We start from the raw sequence: 22390 nt of genomic DNA on the forward strand, positions 1-22390 counted from the left end.
TGGAGGTCGCCCTTTCGGCAGTGTTGCGGCAAACACTCTGAGTGTATTTGTGGCAAAATACCTCTTCCTTGGAGATGCCGTTCGGAGTCGTCATAAAACATGTGGGACCCCTCCCATCAATTTGTAGAGAAAATTAAAAAGAGCACGACGCAAATTGGAAGAGAAGCTCGGCCTAAATCTAAATTTATTAAATATTTTGCGAAAATTTTATTTAATGCGACATTAGGACGGATCAAAACCTCATCTCATGAACTTCTTCAAAGCCTTTTTTCCTGGGAGTGGGTTTTGAACCCGCAATCCTGCGTTGATTTACAAAGTATTATCGAAACACCTGTCTCCTTGTCCATTCTGATGTCACGTTGAATTATTTTTTCCCAAAATATTCAATATCAAAAACGTTTTCGGAAACATTCAAAAATTTAAGACAATTTCGAACTTTTATTTGGAGTTCTCTGAAGTTGTTTCAGTATACAGTTTTGTAGCCCATTCAGTTTTAGACAAAGTACAAGTTATAAGTCCATCAAAATTCGCATAGATTTTTGAAACGTTTTTTCCGAGGGTGTTTCAGATTTTCTTCCTACAGGAAAAATTAAAACATCCTTTATTGTCAAAATTCAATGCGAATTTCAAATGTTGGACTAAAATTTATTGAGCTACAAATCTGAATACATATGTATGTACCTAAAAAAAACTCAAAGAACTCCAAATGGGAATTTCGAAATTTTTTTTTATAGAAGTTCCAGGCAAACGTTTTTGAGATTGGTTTGGCTACAAAACACAAGTTTTTTTTTCGTTAAAAAATTGAAAATTAAAAAACAGAAGAACATTGTGATAAAAACTGCTATTGCAATTTTTCTTTTCGCTGTATGTACTCAAGTATGTACATATGAATGTGTGTACTATATGATCAAAAATCAGCATGCCATACTAATGGCGTGTTCTTATCTGAAAATAGTGTCGCCCTGTTGGTTTTTCTCAGCTCTCTCGTGAGCTTGTGTGTTCCTTACACAAAATATTTTCCAATAGATAAAGAAAGTGGTCTCATTTCCTACAAATAGAGTCATTTTGCGTAGCTCCAGGAGACCCAGTTCCACAGCTAGAACTAAATAGGTCAACATGAGGGTAAAATTTTTTGTTTTTTTTTTCTTTTTCTTCAGAAAATAAAACATCATAAGTATTAGCTAACAATCACCATTTTATTTTTTAATTTTTCCAGATTACAATTAGAAGACTCCGGAGGTGAATATATTCAGTATCAGGCAGAACCGGTGCCGCAGCGTCAGCGGCATTCTAGTATGAATACGAGTAGTGGTGCAACAAAGAGCGGCAGCGGCGGGGGCGTTGATGGAGGCGGTGATACTACAAGTGGTAACAATGGTGGCAAAAACCTTCTAGAGAGCGAAAAGCGAATGCGACGAGAAATAGCCAACAGCAACGAACGGCGACGAATGCAGAGCATCAATGCCGGTTTTCAAAATTTACGTACGCTCTTACCACGCCACGAAGGCGACAAATTGAGTAAGGTAAGTTACACCACAAAAGAAAAAATGAAAAAAAAAACTATTATATACTACGCTATAACATCTACTACAGTACACATACTATTGTGCACATGAAAACATACGTAATAACAAAGGGTAGAAGCAATAGTTGGGTGGGTGTATAATAATAATACGCGCCCTTTTTCAGAACGAATCTTACTTATGTATCTACAAGCTATGTTTGTAATCTGCTGCGGTTCAAATCCCACTGAAGTGAGGCAATATTCATGTGAAACTGTTAAATACCTTTTTAACATCCCCAGTTCCAATTTATCACTTTACACATTACATAGGCACATACATACGTAGACTTTTCTGCTGCACGCGCCAAAATCAATACAATGTCCTACATTTATTCCCTGGATCTGCCAGTTTTTTTGCTGCCCGAGCTACTTGTGCTATCCATCAACACACTCGCGTAGAAAATTCAAAATTTGTATGCATTTCTGGTTTTTAAATCCTGCCGCGAGCATAAACTATTGACCGTTTCTTGAACGTGAGATACATACATACATACATATGTACATACATACTTTGGGTGATATGTAAAAGCATTTTAAAAATTAAATAATTTCATAAGCTTATGAGGACCAGATTTTTGTTTTGATTTGAATTTCGCATGCGCACGATAATGGGTGGTGGCGAGTTCTGTTGATGCATAACAAAACTCAGTTCTGTTCATAAAAATAGCAACAAAATATTTCAATAAATTAGATTAATTCAAACGAAGTACATATGATGTTGTTGTTGTTGTAGCGATAAGGACACTCCCCGAAGGCCTTGGGGAGTGTTATCGATGTTGATGGTCCTTTGCCGACCATCTCGGGAACGATTTGTTATGACCACATGCGACCTTCTAGGCCATCCCGGCCTGCCACCCCCTAGATCCATGAGGAGCTTGGGGTCGCCAGAGCCTCGGCTGTTAATGAAACAGGATTCGCCACGGATAGGTGAGGTTGACAATTGGGTTTTTGATATATATTGCGCTAGCAACCTGAAAGGGTTGCGCTACACAACCCCTTGAATAAATGTGGTATTTTAGTCGCCTCTTACGACAGGCATACCTACCGCTGGTAAATTCTAACCCCCTAACCCGCTGGGGGCGAAGTACATATATTTGTTTGGTTTAATTTGCAACGGGTCCTAGGCCGTTAATTGTGAAATTTTAATTAAAATGTCGGATAAAAAAAACTTGTTTAAAATATTTTTTTATTATTAGTAAAAAATTTCCAATATAAATTAAGGGCCTCATTCTCTATTAGGAAACGAACGTTCGTTTCGCCTCAGAGACGAATCGCTGGTGTATTTGCACTATGATAAACGATCGCAACATATCATTTAACACTTGCTTTCGCCTTCTGTTTGACATAAAGTAAGAAACGTAAAGTCCAACCGAAAATGATAGAGAATACCAATGCTAGGCGAAATCGTTCTTCTCTGAGCTATCGTTCATAATACAGAATGAAGCCCTTAGTTTAATTTTGAGATAAATTGCACATCCTCATTTCAAAATCATTCAAATTTACGTAAGGTTCTATGAAATTGATTTTTTTTTTACTTTCGTACACAAAATTGTACGAGATTCCAGTTTAACACAAACTAAATGCATACAGCTTAGAGTTATGTTTGGTAACTGGTCTTATCTCGCGTATCTTCGTGGCACAACTAGAGCTGGATGCAGGATCTTACCCTACTTACATATATTAGTAGATGAAAACCCGTGAAGACTGTGGAAAAAGTCAGCAAGTCGAGCTTAGTTATATTTCTCCAGGTTGAGATTGTGACTAAATTAGGAAGCTCACGATACAAATTATTTCTAACATGTAGAAGTTCATTTATAAGGGGGATTCGCTTCGTCTTGAGAATGATGCATGAATTGCACGGATTGTAAATTCAAAACAATCCGTGCAATTTATGTTATGCTCAAACCTATTTACATTTTCGTGCAACGAATTGTAGGAAATGAAAAAGCGAACCCCGCTTCAATGGTATTCCTCTCAATCCTCTTATTTTGTTTACAAAAAAGTTAGCAATTGTTTTTCATGATTTTTTCGTGGTGTTTTGTTATTTCTATGCCAATACGCTTTTACTACTTATGCATGCTATAACTCCGCAATGGGGTGTTCTCGAAGCATTGCATAGGATATAAACAATCCATGCACCTTGCAATACAAAGCGAATCCCCCTATTGTGTTGTGTTGGCTGTAATTTTAGTAACATGCTCTAACGAACGAATCAGTTTTGCTTTAAGAAATTTTATTTTGAGCGTTAGTCGCCTCCCCTAGGCAAATATCATCCTTCTAGGTCCAGGGCAGATATACGAAGTTTATAGAAATATCACTTCCAAAGTCAAGGCTAAATAATCATAGCTTTTTCAAGCCGACAATAAATTCTGAACTGCAAGTAGAAGCGGTGTTTAGCCTTGGCTAGTTAAAGAAAGCCGTCGGAACTTTATACTAACAGATTCAAAAACAGCTATGACGGTCAGTTTTGGAACTTCAAGTATTCTATGTACATATGTATGTTAAGGCGGGTCGATTTAAAAATCGCTCATTGCTCTGTGAAAATCGTATTCTAGGGATCAAAATAAGAAACTTTCCCGAATGAACTATACCTCTAAAACGAATTCTTTGGGTCGAACTTCTGGGTAGGGGCAATTTCAATTCTACCTGCTGTGTCTTATGGTGGCTTAAAAAAACAACACAAGCAATTTTACGATCTGCAATTATGTCACAGTGATACCTTCATTTTTTAAAACGGTTGAATAAAAAACCCACACAACTATGTTTACGACATGCAAATGCATCACAGTGATGCCTTGGTTTTAAAAGGGCGTTGTAAAAACGCTAATTTCTAATAATTTTTTTTTAATTTCTTTTCTATTACTAAGTTAAATTCATTTTTTCATTTAAATATGTTCTGACTAAATAAATTTCTAAAGAGAAAATTAAACTCCAAAAAGAAAAAACATAGGCATTTCAAAGTTAGATTTTTCAAAATTTGCCCCTACGGCCCAAAGGGGGGGACATCAGAATTCGTTTTAGAGGTATGGTTCCTTCGGCAAAGTTTCTTATTTTGATCCCTAGAATATGATTTTCACAGAGCAATGGGCGATTTTTTTGCCTCCCCACAAATCGGCCCGGCCTAATGTATGTATTTAATAATAATCTTACTAGACGGCTAGTTTGGGGTATCATAAGATCTGGAAATGTTTTTGACTTGTATCCTTTAACAATAAAACGTGCGATGTGTATATGTGTATCCCTTACAAACTCAGATGCCACCTATACAATTTGCCGTTTGTAGATTATTTTAGCCGGCCTAAGATCTAAGAGGTGTAGTGCGTTTTGTTTTGTATGCTTATCAGGGCCCTTTGTTCGAGTGACAGGTGGTCAAACACCCGCTTTATACATTTTTGCAGAGCACAACAAAAATACCAATTATGCATTGTTTGCTGCAACAACAACAACAACAACAAAAATCCATTCGTTTGTAAGAAATGCGTAAAACAGATGGTGTTTGGCACTAAAGCGAGTATATATGTAAGGATGTGAGAATTTACTGTTTGAGGGTTGTTGGAAAGTGGATCGATATATTCCAGCAGCGTTACTGCGGTACATTTAATGCAGCTTGCAGCTTTTGCCATTGTGCCGAACCATCAATCCCGTTGGAAAGCATCTACGTATGATGTAGGAAGCTTTGACCCTTCCACTTTCCATTCGAATACACACACACACACGTTTATATATGAATGCACTCTGCAGAAAATATCGGCAATTGCTAAAAACAACAACAACGTACCTATATTTTAATAATAATTTTTTTAATAATTGATTAGAAATGACAATCGCGAGCTGTTTCTTGTCAATTAATATACTCGGCCTCTCCACACACACAAAATACTTAGGGCAGAAAGAAATAAAATTTTATTTTTGACTTAAAATAAAAGTCTAATGTAATAACTGACATTTTTTTAAAAAAAGTCACGTCCAAAGTCGGTAAAAGTCTAGAACAGGGTCGACTGCTAATACGCGTCCACCAGTATTAATAATCCGAAGGTGGAAAAAAACGTTTGCTCGTTCAAAATATATTAACGAAAAACCGAAAAATGCCGCGGCCCCTCCGAAACCGGGGGTGGTGTCTTTTTCCTGTGTACCAGAACATTGCAATAACCACATAAAAATGGCCAACTTTAACTAAAAACATGTTCGGACAGAGATATAATCTTTCATCTCCGCCTGCAGATTATTGTTATCGAGGGCAATACGCGTCGTTTGATATCTCTCCCGATATGTTTGGACGCGTGTTAGCAGTCTACCCGTGTTCTAGACTTTCACCGCAAAGTCTAACATGTGTTAAAACCTAACACGGCCGTCATTCATACAGCGTAAAAAGACTGAAAGAGTCTCGGAAATGGGCAGTTGCATGCCGGATTGAATCCATTACTAGCTCGTGGTGTTAGCTGGACTACCGCAGGCACCATTTTTTTACCACTCAAGTCAGCCGGCCCGTGGATTTAGTCGACCCTTACGACATTTTATATATAGCTGCATTGGAGTCTTTCCGCCCCTTTGTTTAATTGGGCCACGCCTAATCGTCACACATACCAATATGTTAATATAGCTTTTTTCCTGCAGGGTCCTTTGTATACATATTTGTATATGTAGCTAATCTTTCTTCACACAAAAATGTTGTTGCAGCTATTTCTTAGCATCATGAAACTAAATTTCATGCATCTCGCTAGAATTTGTGCACAATGTTCCAAATATACAAAATTTGTCTTACTTGCTCGTTGTTCTTGTTGTGTGGTTATTGTTTAACTTGTATGTAGGCCAGCATCTGTCGTGGTCTGATCCAATTAATACCATCCGACCGCCCCTTCGTCGCATATGTTTTTTTGTTGGTGTGTATATTATGCGTTCTGGGAAAGGTCAAAAGTTCAATAACCGTTTGCGTAGTACTACATAATAGTAGAAACTCAGTTTATACCTACATATGTACGTAGTAATGTACAGTTTGCTGCTGATTTTAGGCGCTAGTATTATTTATGACACATGCGGCAGGATATTACTGGGGCGTGGTAGATGCTACTTGTTAGTTTACTTGCATAAATTGTGCAACCTTTTTCTTCTGCATATATGACTGTATGTTAACACTAATAGACAAATATGTATGCGATTACTACATACATATGTATACATAACATACATACCTAATTTCTGCTCAATTGCATTCAAAAATAAATTGTTCTGTTCGCCTATCAATCAATGACTGTACAGGGTCAAATAAAAGTAAACATAAGAAAACTATTGGATTTCGTTTTATTTATAGGACTTGTATATACATATGTATATTCAGTGCATACACAAAACGATCTTTCCAACGATCGCCACAAGTACATTTCTATCTCACAATGAGCGCTCGTGCTATTTGATAATTTGTTGGCTTTGTGTGCGTTAGCGCCTCGATTATACATCCGTCAAATGCCGGTATTTTTATACTCAGCTAAGCAGAGCTCACAGAGTATATTAACCATTTTAATTTTACCAAGTAGCGCAACTAACAGCTGATCGGTGAAAATTCCCACATTCACACGCACAGTTCTCGACTCAGTTTCAAAAAAAAACTTTAGATTAACTCAAAATTTAACTCAAATTTTAAAGTGAGATAATCCTTACGAATTTATGTATATAGAAAATATAAGGCGTTTTTGTTGTTATTAAAACAATAGTTTTATTTATATTAAAGCTTTTATAATTTTTTTATTTAACTTTGAAAAAACTCCGAACACCATTCCTTCATTATATGACATTCGACTGCCTAGTCCACTGCCTTCCACTCTATTCGCAACATAACCTCTATTTAAGTTGCCAAACTATATAATAAACAATGATATTAACTTTGTTCGCATAACGGTAATCCGTAACGGCATAAACTAATCGAGATAGATATAGACTTCTATATATCAAAATGATCTGGGCGAAAAAAGAAATTCATTTATGCGGCAGTTACGAACGTACGTACCAAAAACGTGTCAGCTGATAAGACCTATCTTATGAGTGTGCAATGTAAACGAAAACTCACCGACGTGCAACGCCCGTACGTACGTAGCCCGGAACGTAGAAATCAAAACAATTTTAATTTTTTCCGTAAGAACGTGTCAGCTGATCGCTCTCTCACTAGACAGAGTTGCCTAGTAAACTTTTGCGCGCTAATTTTTGACCGTTTGCAGTTTTACGCAAAACACCTAATTAAAGTTTGAAAAATTGTGAAAATAATTCGAAATAATTATGTAAAAGTGCTGATTATAAATATTTAATCTATTTATACTTATTTAATATGTATTCCGGCCTTTTACAATATCAAAAATTAAATTGGAAAAAGTTGATGTTTCCATAAGCATACCTACATGCAAAATGGCCAATGGCAACAGTGCTTATCTGTAAACAATACACACAAATATGTTATGTACATGTACACAGACGCACACATTGATTCCTACGGGCTTGAGAGTTCGGTCAAACGTGCTTCGTACGACAAACGTCGGTGGGTAATTGCCGCTTTAGCCATGTCCGTCCGTCCGTCCGTAAACACGATAACTTGAGTAAATTTTGAGGGGTCTTGATGAAATTTGGTATGTAGGTTCCTGGGCGCTCATCTCAGATCGCTATTTAAACTAAACGAAATCGGACTACAACCACGCCCACTTTTTCGATATCGAAAATTACGAAAAATAAAAACCGTAAACACGATAACTTGAGTAAATTTTGAGGTATCTTGATGAAGTTTGGTATGTAGGTTCCTGGGCGCTCATCTCAGATCGCTATTTAAAATAAACGAAATCGGACTACAACCACGCCCACTTTTTCGATATCGAAAATTACGAAAAATAAAAAAATTCCATAATTCTGTACCAGATATGAAAAAAGGAGATGAAACAAGGTAATGGTTTATTGACGCAAAATATAACTTTAGAAAAAACTTTGTAAAATGGGTGTGACACCTACCATATTAAGTAGAAGAAAATGAAAAAGTTCTGCAGGACGAAATCAAAAGCCTTTGGAATCTTGGCAGGAATACTGTTCGTGGTATGACATATATGTATAACTAAATTAGCGGTACCCGACAGATGATGTTCTGGGTCACCCTGATCCACATTTTGGTCGATATCTCGAAAACGCCTTCACATATACAACTAAGGGCCAATCCCTTTTAAAATCCTCATTAATACCTTTATTTTGATACCCATGTCGCACAAAAACATTCTAGAGTCACCCCTGGTCCACCTTTATGGCGATATCTCGAAAAGGCGTCCACCTATAGAACTAAGGCCCACTCCCTTTTAAAATACTCATTAACACCTTTCATTTGATACTCATATCGCACAAAAACATTCTAGAGTCACCCCTGGTCCACCTTTATGGCGATATCTCGAAATGGCGTCCACCTATAGAACTATGGCGCACTCCCTTTTAAAATACTCTTTAATACCTTCCATTTGAAACCCATGTCATACAAACACATTCCAGGGTTACCCTAGGTTCATTTTGCTAAATGGTGATTTTCCCTTATTTTGTCCCCGAAGCTCTCAGCTGAGTATGTAATGTTCGGTTACACCCGAACTTAGCCTTCCTTACTTGTTATCTAAAGTGCTTTTTCTGCTATTCGCCGTTCAGCTGACAAAACCAGCTGATCAAAAAAAAAATAAAAACAAAGAGCAATGCTATTATTAGAGAATGAGAGAGCGAGTAGCATTTTTCGTGTTTTTTATAAGCTTTTATTCAGTTTCACTTTTGTTGTATGTAATGGAATCTTTCAAGTTAAATTTGATACACTTCCCGGTGTCCGATTGAGCTGAAATTTTGCACACATGTATAACTCCGATGACAATGCAATATTACTTTGCGAGAATTCGATAAATTAATCGATAACACAGTTATCGGTAAAGATTTGTGTTTACTTTGGCATAACAGCCTAAGTCCCATACAAACCCGCCGATACCTAACCGTGGATTTTGAGATTTAGACATGGTGAATCACGCGTGTCACACGTAGTAAATCTCACGCTTGCGAAAAGCGGAGGCACAACCCTCCTTTGTATTTCTGTGTATAACCAACATAGCTGAATTTTTAAGGCTGTTTAACTCTGTAATCTTTTCTGTAATTTATTTTGCTTTTGGAAAAATTACCTATTTGAAAAAAGCTGGCTGAAAAATATTGGCATAACAGCTTAAAGTTAAATCAAGAATGGCAAATTTGAGTAGATGTGGCAATTTCGCGCGTCCGTTGAACGAAATATTGACAATCTATTGATCATCGCTAGGAAATTAGCGACATTCCATCAACTTTAGCACATTGCGATAGCAAGAAAAGAAGATCCTAAATGTTCTTAATTATACCATCAAAATTTAACACGCTTTTATTAGAACAATTAGGACTGTGATATAAACTGTAAGCTTTAATAATTTAGGTGTAAAGTTTTAATATAGACGAAAAAGCCTAATTATCGTTAAAGCTTACAATGAACTTATAAATTGTTATATTTCTTTAGAGTCAATTTATTGTTTACTTTTTAGTTAATTTTATTAACCAATAATAAAAGCTTATTTTTAAAAAGTTTTTTTTTCTTTAATTTTATTTTTGTTGTTGTTTTTGCTAAACTCACTCAATGATAATTTAATAATAAAATTAGTGCCACATAAGTCTGATTTTTGAATGGCTGAAAAATGCTTTCAAACATATAAAAGCAACTGAATTTTTAAAATAGGGACTGTTACAGAAACTTCTGCAAATTTAGAACTCCCTATAAGCATGGCGGAACGATACAAGGTGGCAGCATGGAATAGCTAATTATAAACTTTTTTTATTTGATTTGATACATCAACTTCCGGCGCAGTACGATTTTGACATTTGTCCATCAAATTTACAAAAACATAGTACATGGAATTTTTATTTATGTTTGTAGGTATGTCACCATGCTGCCACCTTGTATCGTTCAGCCATGCTATAAGTTTTTTTTTGTTGTGGCACAGTATGCGTTGAATAAATTATTTTTAAATTCGCGTTTCATGACATTTTTAAAATCGATTTTTAAGTAAATTATTATTGAGTAAGAAGCTTGAGATTCTGCCTTATCAGACAAATTTTTGATATACTTCCCATGGAGCTGCAAAGCTAATACCTCACACATATGTAGGTAAAAACCCGATGATGATGCATTTAACGGATACTTAGAAATGTCGTACCAACCGGGAAATCGTGCGATCAAGTTTTAAAAACCTTCCCGCTAAAAACTCGTTAGTTGAGCGCAGCTATGAACGAACAGCTGATAGACCTTACTTGTAAACCTTTAATTTAAAAACGAAGCCGAGTCGTGCCGCTTCAAAACGGTTTGAAAACATGCGTTTTAAGTGATCTAATTGAATCAATACAAACTTTGCGTACGTTTAAACATTGTAGATATATCTTTCTCAGTACGTCGACAATAAAGTGCCATGCCGTTGAAGCTCTTTATATGCCAACCTAATATAAACGCACGCAAGTCATTTTCTGTCAAAAATGTCTCATGCACATACAACTTGTATGAGAGCAATCCAAATTGAATTTACTGCGTGAAAACCTAACTCGATTTCCAATTTTTGTTCTGCGAGACATTTAGATTTGACGTTTGCACACATGCTTTACATTGTCGCAACGCATGCTTATTTGGGTTAGGGCAAAAAACGCCGGTTTTTTGCGTGCGCTAAAAAAACGCAGTGCGGTTTTATTAGGTTGGCATGTTAAAGACTGAATAACTGCACATATATATTTTTCATTTTTTCCAGTGTAGGTATATATATTTTATAAAAGCAAAACCTATGTATGTACATATCTACATACATATATAAGAAATTACTTCACTCTGGAATGCTGGCTGTAATTGAAAATATTTTTTGGTTTACACATTCGCATTCGTTCAATGACAATTACAAAGAACCCGATAACAGTTTCGCTGCCTATTATAAAATTTTATTAAACCACAGATATATGTACATACATAAATAAATAAAAAAAAGTCAAGCATATAAGTAAATGAATATAAATAGTATACACACACGTCTCTGCTTATTCACATTTGTTTTGCGATTTCTGTTTATATGAAATTCGTTGGTAAAAACAGCTGATTTGCCACACGAACAAACATATTAATCTGAATTTGTTTGGTTGTTATGCCACGTACATACATACATACATATGTATGTACATTCGTTAAATGTAAAACAGCTGTACATAAAAGTGTATATATGTATGTGTATACTTAAGCGAAATCAGCTGTTTTTATAAATGATCATGACCACAGTTTTAGTTTTTTTTTTATTTGTGGGGGTTTTCTTTGTTGTTGTTTTTTTTTTTATAAATATTTCTCTTTCCAACTTCAACGAACTTCGAACGCGTCTTGCATAAACGCGATTCGATCAAGGGGATTGTTAAGACTTTGTTTATTAAGGCGCCGATGGCTTTTAATCATAAGATACAAATAATACGATATTTTGTATGCCATTGAACGCTGTTTGTCGCCTTTCTAAGGCCAAGCGACTCAAATCAATAAAAACAAATTCAAGGCGCATAGGCATATACTCCCGAAGAGATTTAGGTCGAGCTCGATCCCGCACGCTACCCTAGTACCTATTACGAAAACATAGATTGGGCAGGGAAAGATTGGCTATGTTCATATTCTCTTATATTTAAGTGCAAAATAAATTTTATTCAGTTAAGGTTCGCGATGCGTAGTAAGTACCAAAAATCAGGAAGATTGAGTTAAAAATTGTGAGAGTTGCCTAGGTTTTTGTTAATGGGGAGTTAAGCTAACTCCGCCGCCTCCATTGACAGCATTCAAGACGGCATCTTGCCGGGCTAATCGAGCACGGTACTATGAACGCAGCTGTGAATCCATATTTTTGGGGATAACCACGCATTACAAGACTTCACCGAGTATATTTATTTTGCGCTAACCAGAGAATGCGACTCTGTCGCTCCGAGGCCAGTTTCTTTTTTCGCAGAACCAGCTTAGTGGGGGGAGGATTTTTGTGATAAGCCAGGGACCATCTATTTATTTTACGTCAAGTGACGACGGACCAACAATATGATAGTTTTTATGTTTATACTATCCTTCATTTCCGCCGAAGTATCTGGAACGGTTTTAAATGTATTCAGAAGAGCTATCGTGACGATAATTCCTATTAACGCGTTCAGTGGCATTTCGTGGTTGTTCACTTCGATAACGAGTGGATAAAGTCACCTATTCAATACATCTCGTCCAGAAACTCATTATTATGTTCTCCGCCGACGCTTTCTATATTTTACTTTATTTGTTCTTTTTAGACAATTATGTAATTTTTTTTAAGGATAAAACTATTAAAAATAAAAAATAAATGTAAGGCGCGATAACCTCCGAAGAGATATTAGGCCGAGGTTCTCTTCCAATTTTCGTCGTGCTACTTTTTAATTTTTCCTACAAATTGGCGGGGTGGGACCTACTTGTTTTATGCTCACTCCGAACGGCATCTGCAAGGCAGACGAGTTTTCACTGAGAGCTTTTCATGGCAGAAATACACTCAGAGTGCTTGCCAAACACTGCCGAGGGGCGACTCCGCTTAGACAAATTTTCTTCTATTTGAAAAACCTTGTTTCTTATATTTTGATGCTGCTTTGCCCGGGCGTGAACCCAGCATCTTTGGTGTGGTAGGCGGAGCACGCTACCATCACACAACGGCGGAGGATAAAACTATTACTTATATGAAATATAGTTGAATTTACGAAAACTGCTAGGGACTTTCTGCGCCAGTCGCTCCTTCTCTCTGCCAACCGTCGCCAATTGGTCACACCAAGGGAGTTTAAATCGTTTTCCACCCGGTCCTCCAACGGAGTGGGGCCCGCCTTCTAACTCTGCTTCCATAGGCGGGTTCTGATAGAAACACTTTATTGGCCGGAGCGTCATGTTTAATTCGCATAACATGGCCTAGCCAGCGTAGCCGCTACGTTTTAATTCGCTGGACTATATTGATGTCTGCGTATAGCTCGTACAGCTCATCGTTAAATCTTCTTCGGTACTCGCCATCGCCAACGCGTAGAGGTCTATAAATCTTTCGAAGAACTTTTCTCTCAAACACTCCCAGAGCCGTTTCATCTGATGTTGTCATGGACCATGCTTCTGCACCATATAGCAGGACGGGAACGTCCAGCGGGTAGGGTTAGAATATACCCGCCGTAAGTATGCCTGTCGTAAGAGGCGACTAAAATACCAGATTCAAGGGGTTGTAGCGCAACCTTTTCAGGTTGCCAGCGCAATATATAGCTTCTCCGATCCCAATTGTCAACCTCACCTATCCGTGGCGTATCATCAACAGCCGAGTCTGTGGCGACCCCGAACTCCTCATGGATCTAGGGGGTGGGAGGGGGGGATGTCCTAGAAGGTCGCATGTGGTTATAACAAATCGTTCCCGAGATGGTCGGGTTTGGTACCGGAACGTACCGGATCTGCATCCGGCAAAGGACCATCAACTCGATAACACTCCCCAAGACCTTCGGGGAGTGTCGTTATCGCTACAACAACAACAACAACAACGGGAACGATAAGCGACTTGTAGAGTATGATTTTCATTCGCCGAGAGAGGACTTTACTTTTCAATTGCCTACCTAGTCCAAAGTAGCATTTATTGGCAAGAGTGATTCTTCGCTGGATTTCAGAGCTGATGTTGTTGCTAGTGTTGACGCTGGTTCACAAATAAACAAAGTCTTTTACTATTTCGAAATTATGGCTGCCAAGGCGCATATGCGCTGACTCTTTTCTCGATGACAGCAGGTACTTCGTTTTGTCCTCATTCACCATCAAACCCATATTTACCGCTTCGTTCTCCAGTTTGGAGTAAGCAGAACTAATGGCGCGGGTGTTTAGGCCGATGATATCAATGTCATCAGCATATGCCAGTAATTGCATGCAACAACAACATAGACGATTTTTCCAGAGCGGTTAAGTTCTGCAGCTATTATAATTTTCTCCAGCATCAAATTAAAAAAATCGCACGATAGGGGTCACCCTGTCGAAACCTCGTTTAGTTTCGAACGACTCGGAGAGGTCCTTCCCAATTCTGACTGGGCTGATGGTGTTGCTCAACGTCATTTTGCACAGCCGTATAAGTTTTGCGGGGAAACCAAATTCAGACATAGCGGCATATAGGTAGCTCCTTTTCATGCTGTCGAAGGCGGCTTTAAAATCGACGAAGAGGTGATGTGTGTCGATTCTTTTTACGCGGGTTTTTCCAAGATTTGGCGCATTGTAAAAATCTGGTTGATGTAGATTTACCAGGTCTGAAGCGCACTGATAAGGTCCAATCAGCTGATTCACGGTGGGATTCAATCTTTCGCACAATACACTTGACAGGACCTTATATGCGATATGAAGAAGGCTGATTCCGCGATATTTGGTGCAGTTTGCAGTATTTCCCTTCTTGTGGACTGGGCAAAGAACACTTAGATTCCAATTGTCAGGCATGCACTCGTCCGCCCGTTTTGCGAAGAAGTGTATGCATGCGCCTTACCAACTCCTCGCCGCCGTATTTAAATAGCTCCGCAGGCAATCCATCAGCGCCCTTGTTGTTTTTCAATCTGGTTACTGGTATTCTGACTTGTCATGATCGGGTGGGGGGATATTTATTCCATCATTATCGATTGCGGGATCGGATTCGTCATCCCTGTGCGGTAAATCTGCATTTAGGAGAGCAGCGAAGTGTTCCCTCCATAATCTAAGTACATTCTGGACATCAGTTACAAGATCGCCGTGTTCGTTCTTACAGGAGTTTGCGCCGGTCTTAAAACCTTCCGTCTGTCGCCGAACTTTTTGGTAAAGTTTTCGGGCGTTATTCCTGGTGGCTAGCAGCCCAATCTCCTCGCACTCACGCCTTTCTGCCTCTGCTTTTTTCTTCCTGAAAAGGCGTTTCCCTTCCCTTTTTAACTCGCGATAGCGTTCCCACCTCCTCTCGTTGCGCTCGCTTTTAACGTAGCCCTGTAGGCAGTGTCTTTTCTTTCGGTTGCAACGCGGCATTATTCATCGTACTAGTTGTTTTTCCGTGGCCGTCGGTAACCAATTTTTTCCTCGGTGGCAGTACGAAGTGCTTTGGAGATATGCTCCCACTGCTCCTGCATTCCTTCAGGCTGAGTTTAGCTCTCAGAGAGCACGTGTGAGAGTCGAGTTGCGAAATCATTGGCAGGCTGTTGCGATTGCAGCCTTTCGACGTCTAGCTTTCCTGGTGTTTTTTGTTTCCTGGCTTTAGCCGCGCAGAGGCGGGTGCGTATTTTGGCTGCGACGAAATAATGGTCCGTGTCGATGTTAGGTCCTCGGATCGTGCGCACATCTAAAACACTGCAGGCATGCCGTCCGTCTATCACAACGTGATCGATCTGATTGCGAGTATTTATGGGGCACAGCCATGTAGCTTGATGTACCTTTTTATGCATGAACCTCGTGCTGGAAGTGAGCATGTTTCGAGCACCGGCAAAGTAAAAAGTCACTGTTTGTAATTTGGTCAAATTTAATTGAGTAATCAATTTTAGAGCTTCGAACACTTTGCGGTCGATCCGCAAACCTCCGTATCCGTAAACCTCTTCTCACACGATCACTTACCACAGCTTCTTTAAGGTTGAAATTGCAATTAATTTGGAAACACTCCGGATTCACCTTTGGTCCGACCGTTCACCGATTCATATTTTTTTGATTGCGCCCATTTCTACTCTTACCTTCAGGCGTAAGTTAAGCCAAGCAATGACTAAACTGAGTACTGGAAATCGGCCCATAGAAGTAAAGAGCGGAAGCCTAGAGCGCGAATATCAGCATCAAGCAACCATGTGTTGCTTTAGTAAGACACAATTAATATTATCAGCAATGTGTATTGAAATCATATTGTTAGATACTTGCGGTAAATATTAAGCACACTCCAAACCATATGACCAGCCAAGCAAACATCGATGAAATGCTTCTCGCTCGTGCGTGAACAGCGCAAAGTGGCAACACACCAATTTATCGTGGTGTGGGCTAAATTAAGACGTTGCTATTTTCTTCTACAAACATGCGCATACATAGTAAATACAAATAAACGTGTCCCCACTTGTTTTGTTTTATGTACCTCCGTTATGCGGCGTTTTTTCCATATTCAGTACCCTGACTCGTCAAGTTTGATCGGGCCCAAGCAGCTGAATCGACCAACGACTATGACTACGACTTATTGCCGATGCGTCGGCATATCACCGCCGCCACATTCGTCGGCACACTCAGTCCGTCATCACAAAGCAAATTCGTGAATAAAAAAAATAAAAACCATGTGGATTTTCACATCTACAATTACACTTCGGCCTGAAACGCAAACACAGACCACAACTCATTGTTGTTTAGCCAAATGCTGCCCAGCCCCAAAACTAAAAATGGTTACTTCGATATTCGTGCCAAGTATTGTGTAGGTTTTTTTGTATGAATGAGCGCCACTACTCATACTCTCAGCTGTTTTACACAGTGCGCCGGCAAATTTCGAAACAGCTGCTAATAAAGCAAAATGCGATAAGATGAGGTGAGGTGAGCTGGTAAATTCCCAACGTTTTGATTGTGACTTTTGCTTGACTCATTGGTGGCTGTAGCTTTTTGCGTTGTTTAGACAAAATTTAGCCTTGATTAAAGATGCATAAATATACAAAAAAAACCCACACATTGGTAGATTCAACAACAATGTATCAGCTGTTTTAAATTACCAATTTTGTATTGACAGATTTTCAACAATTGTCTACATATTTTTTGAGTTTTCCAAAATTTTATATGTATCTAAAAAACACTGAGCGTGGATATCATCCGTTTTTCCTAGTTCCACAAAGCGATGGAAGATAAGTGCAAACCCAACAAACATTTAGGTAAGAGAACGATAAGAAAACAGGTCGAACTCTAATATATTTCTCTAAGGTAGAAGGGCAGAGGACGGTTTGCGAAGTTGTCGAGATCGACAAAAAGACGACTTTGTTCTCGATACCGAGAAAACGGTTAGAATTCTAACGTCGAGTTCTAGTTGGTTTCTAATGTAATTTTTAAATTGTAGCGCAATTAAATTCAATTACATATATAAAACCAAGTTAAGTTTCATTGTTTCAGGGCTGCACCTTAACGTTAAGCTAATCGTTTATCAAAAAATTTCCACCGTTTCCGTTGAAACACTTCGAAATATTATCGATAAAGAAATTATCAAGATAAATTGTATCTCGTTTTTAACCGAAACGAAAAGCTTTCGTTAACGTTAAAAACGTTAACGAAAACGTGATACTTTATGTTTGAATTGTGCTGGCAATGCTATAGCCATGTTGAAGCCGTAAGGTGGCAACAACGAGCGCACATACACACACAAACTCTATGTAATTTGTTTGTGTAATTCGTTGGTGGTAATCTCAAAAATACTCTGAGAAATGTTCGTACTGTCAAAATTCATGAGAAAAGTTGCAATCAGCTTGGATAATGACTCCGCCATCAATCAGCTTTGTCAGCATAGTTTGAAATTAATAATCAACATAAACGATTTGATTTCGTTTTGATATGGCAGAAAACGAAACGAAATCATTTCGTTAATTTGACGATCTTAACGAAATGATATCGTTTCGTTGGTTAAGCATGCCTGCATTGTTTTATTATTTTCGCATATGACCTTTAAATTTTATCCGCCCTATAAACAACTTTTATGTTTCTTGACCATTGCAAAATTCAAAAATCCTACAGCGCTTTAAAAATTCCAATTGACAATTCTCAATTCCAAAATTCCGCTTTTGAAAATGCAATTGACAATTCTAAAATACAATTGACGCTCTCGAAAATCCAATTGACTATTCTGAAATCCAATTAACTCTTTCCAAAATTTATTTGGGAACCAGCATCAACACTAGCAACAACATCAGCACTGAAATCCAGCGAAGAATCAATGTTGCCAATAAATGCTACTTTGGACTAGGTAGGAAATTGAAAAGTAAAGTCCTCTCTCGGCGAACGAAAATCATACTGTACAAGTCACTTATCGTACCCGTCCTGCTATATGAGGCAGAAGCATGGACCATGATAACAGCAGATGAAGCGGATTTGGGAGTGTTCGAGAGAAAAGTTCTTCGAAAGATTTATGGACCTCTACGCGTTGGCGATGGTGAGTACCGCAGAAGATTTAATGAGCTGTACGAGCTATACGCAGACATCCACATGGTCCAGCGAATTAAAACGCAGCGGCTGCGCTGGCTAGGTCATGTTATGCGAATGAAAGATGATGCTCCGGCCATGAAAGTGTTTCTATCGGAATCCGCCTATGGAAGCAGAGGTAGAGGGCGGCCCCCACTCCGTTGGAAGGACCAGGTGGAAAACGATTTAAACTGCATTGGTGTGACCATTTGGCGCCGGTTGGCTGAGCAAAGGAGCGACTGGCGCGCCTTGTTGGACGGCCATAACCGTTTAGACGGTTAAGCGCCAATTAAGTAAGTAAGTAAAATACATTTGACACTTTCCAAAATCCATCTTGAAATGGTGTAGTTACTCCTTTGTGCGTTTTATGACAAATTTTATGCGTACGTCTTGTATTTCGGGCTGTAATGACTGCATCAATGTCGTCTGCGTTTCCAACTTAGAATGAATCATCAGGCATTTCAAGATAGAAAATATCATTGTAACTGTCGTTCCACAGTTCAGGACCAAGAATACATCCCTGTACTGCTCCTCATGTGACTTTCATGGTACATGCATCTCAAGTTCAGTTTGAATAAAAATGTTCATTGGGTACAATTTTTCAAAATTCATTGTTGCTCTTTGGAGTGACTTATGTGCAATATACATATATACAAAAAAGTTTTTAAACCTCATGCGTTTGCGCTTAGTTCAGTGTACACTACAGCTGTGGTTTACTGTATTAATCCGCTGCTACATACACATGTATGTATATAATGTATGTTTTTGTATTTACACATGTTTCCAAAAAAAATCAAACATTTTTTTTTTTCTATCTAAACTAAAAATTTTAATGAATGGGTTGGGTTAAAGCATCTCTACCAAAACCACTATGCAACCTCAACATTAATAAAAAAAATATCAATTAACGTTCACAATCAGCTGCTGTCACAATTTTTATGTTCGGCATTCAAGCAGCTGTGGTTGAACGAACAAACAAGAGAGAATGAGGCGAAAATGTGTTGTGTGCATTAGATTATAAATCATATGTGTATTGGATTATAACTACATGCATACAGCTGGTAAAGCAGCGCATCACTTCTCATTTGTTGTTTTTTCATGTGATTCTTCTTGTGGATTTCCGTTTGAATTCCAAACGTTTCTCACCTTCCACTTCCAGTATTTATAGCGCAAGCGGAAGATATCGAGAAATAAAATTGTTCAATGTGTGTATATTTTCTCTTTCCATTTGATGTTTATGTATGATAGAGGGAGAAGATAAGAGAGAGAAAAAGTTAATTGTGTTCTCTTTGGTAAATTTGCTTTGCGATGAAAATTTTTTACGATGCGGCGGCAAAAAAAGTACAGTCATCACAAAAACGTATGCCATCGTGTACTGACAGCAGCGTCAGCAGCACAGCAAAGGCGGCAGTGAAGTCGAAATGCAGGGTTGCATACGTACATACATACATACATGCATGCCAGCCATACAAGTTGTTTGCAACAGCAGATAACAGTGGCCGTATAAACAACAATTTGAGAGAAAAGAAAAAAAAACAAAAACACATGGCAAATGTTATTGCTTCAGTTCACGGCGAACTTATTGGCGGGCTAACTAAATATATTGCAAATTGTTTTTTAGCGCATACACATATGTATGTATGTATGTACAAACATCCATGAATTAATTTGCGTATAGACGAATCTTTAGAACACATTTTTTCAATTAGAAAAAAATTTCTTAGCAGTTTGACCAACGCTGCTTAGCGAAATTTTAGCTGCTTGCAGATACCGTTGGGAGTCGGCATTAAAGGGGAACCGATCTCGTACCCCCAATTTGTAGGAACAGTTAAAAAGTACGCCGCAAATTGGAAGAGAAGCTCGGCCTTTATATCCCTTATGGGTATATGGGGAGAGGTGTCAAAAGAATTGTTTCAAAATTAACCGAGGGTGGGATCTTTCTACACAAAATTTTCTGTGTACAACAAACATTATGTACAACAAGCACATAAAAATTGCCAACTTCGACTACAAATATCTTCGGGCAGAGATCAAATTTTTCTTCCCCGTCTTCGGATAATTGTTGTCGAGGTTAAGACGAGTCTCTTGACACCGCTCCCGATATATACGCGTATTAGCAGTCGACCCCTGTTCTAAACTTTTACCTCGCTTTGTATCAATTTTATGTTTTATGCCCAAAATTGCACGGACCGCTTTCCATCAACCTCATTATTTGTGTTTTGTTTTTTCATTAATATTGCCTTTTGTTAATTGCTTTGGGTAGATAATAGATTAACCTCGGCCGCAGCAGCGCAACACCTTCCTAGGGTAGATGTACCAGTAACCGGCCACTTAACTTTTTTTTTGTTTTTGAACTCTTCTTGGTTACATTTTATAAGTGATATTAAAAAACTGAATTTTCAAATGACTATTGCTTAATTCTAAATCTAATAAAATCAGTCACTTCGATAGAAAACTCTCTATTTTTTTGTAAAAATTATTGTTTTGATACAAAAGTCAGAATTTGCCAGTAACCGGACAGTTTTTTCAGAAACCGGACAGTAAAATTCCAGTTACCGGACACATGATCTAAAATAAAAATAATTGTTTTGTAACGTTTTACAACGTTTTATAACGTTTTTTTTTTATTTAATATATAAACCGAACACATAAATACAACAACAAAAAATAAACTTTTGCACATTCTTCATTAATTTCATTGACTTGCATAGGTACTTATTATTTAAACATTCAGAAAAACAAATGAAAACATTCTTTCATTTTCAGTTAAAATGTACTTAGATAAAAAAGAAACACACAAAACTGCAATAAACAAAAATTTTAAATATAAATATTTCATCAATTTCAATACATTTTAGCTGAAAACATACCTACGTATTAATTAAACATTACACAAATGCCTCAGTCAGAGACTGGTTCGCAACTTCGCTCATCTTCTTCCTGGTGAAAACCGGAGTCTCAGCGTTATCTCCCTTAAGTATCATCGATTAAGCTGGAGTCTAATTGTTATCCCCCTTGTGCCTGCTCAAGCCATTATTGTCTTCCTCTTCCTGTATTACATCTTTTGAGGTACATGGCTTTGCAGTACTTATATTTCCCTCTTCGAATCGCTTTGCAGATTTTGAGGTTTGGTTCCTGTCATTCCGGCTAATTCACCTACCGGTTCTTGCACTGGTGCGTTTACCCTCCACCTTATGCCTCTTAAAAGCATGCTTGTCAGGTTCAGTCGATCGCTGGCTCTTGATTCTAGGGGTTCTTCCACAGAACGTGCTCGATCGTTTCCTCCTCCAACCCGCACTTCCTACATCTGCTATCACTGACCAAGATTAATTTAAAGGCACGTGACGCCAGAAGGCAGTGTCTAATCAGAATAACCATCATGAGTCTACAGTCCTCTCTTTTTGATGATAGAAGCAACTTTATTAATCTAAGATTGTAAGACCTCCACATAATCTTCGATACTTTACAGCCCAGCGCTTGAACCCACGCCTTTCCTGCTTGGTTGATCATGTGCACCTCTCACCTTCACTTCGCCCCAGTCTAATTGGGATTATCACACATTCTATAATTAATTTTAATATAAACAAATATAATTAAAAAAATGCGCTAAAGAAACAGCATGTCCG

At 38.1% G+C, this 22390-nt stretch overlaps 1 protein-coding gene across 1 annotated transcript in view; it reads left to right on the forward strand.

The window, feature by feature from the left end:
• crp (cropped) overlaps positions 1-22390 on the forward strand; it is a 52327-nt gene that overhangs the window by 24542 nt on the left and 5395 nt on the right. The window contains exon 2 of the mRNA XM_067768918.1: positions 1217-1523. Coding sequence (XP_067625019.1) covers positions 1217-1523 — 307 coding nt within the window. The remainder of the gene's footprint in view (positions 1-1216; positions 1524-22390) is intronic.

This window comes from Eurosta solidaginis, chromosome 2 (genome assembly GCF_040869045.1).
Source record: "Eurosta solidaginis isolate ZX-2024a chromosome 2, ASM4086904v1, whole genome shotgun sequence".
NCBI classification, from domain to species: Eukaryota; Metazoa; Arthropoda; class Insecta; order Diptera; family Tephritidae; genus Eurosta; species Eurosta solidaginis.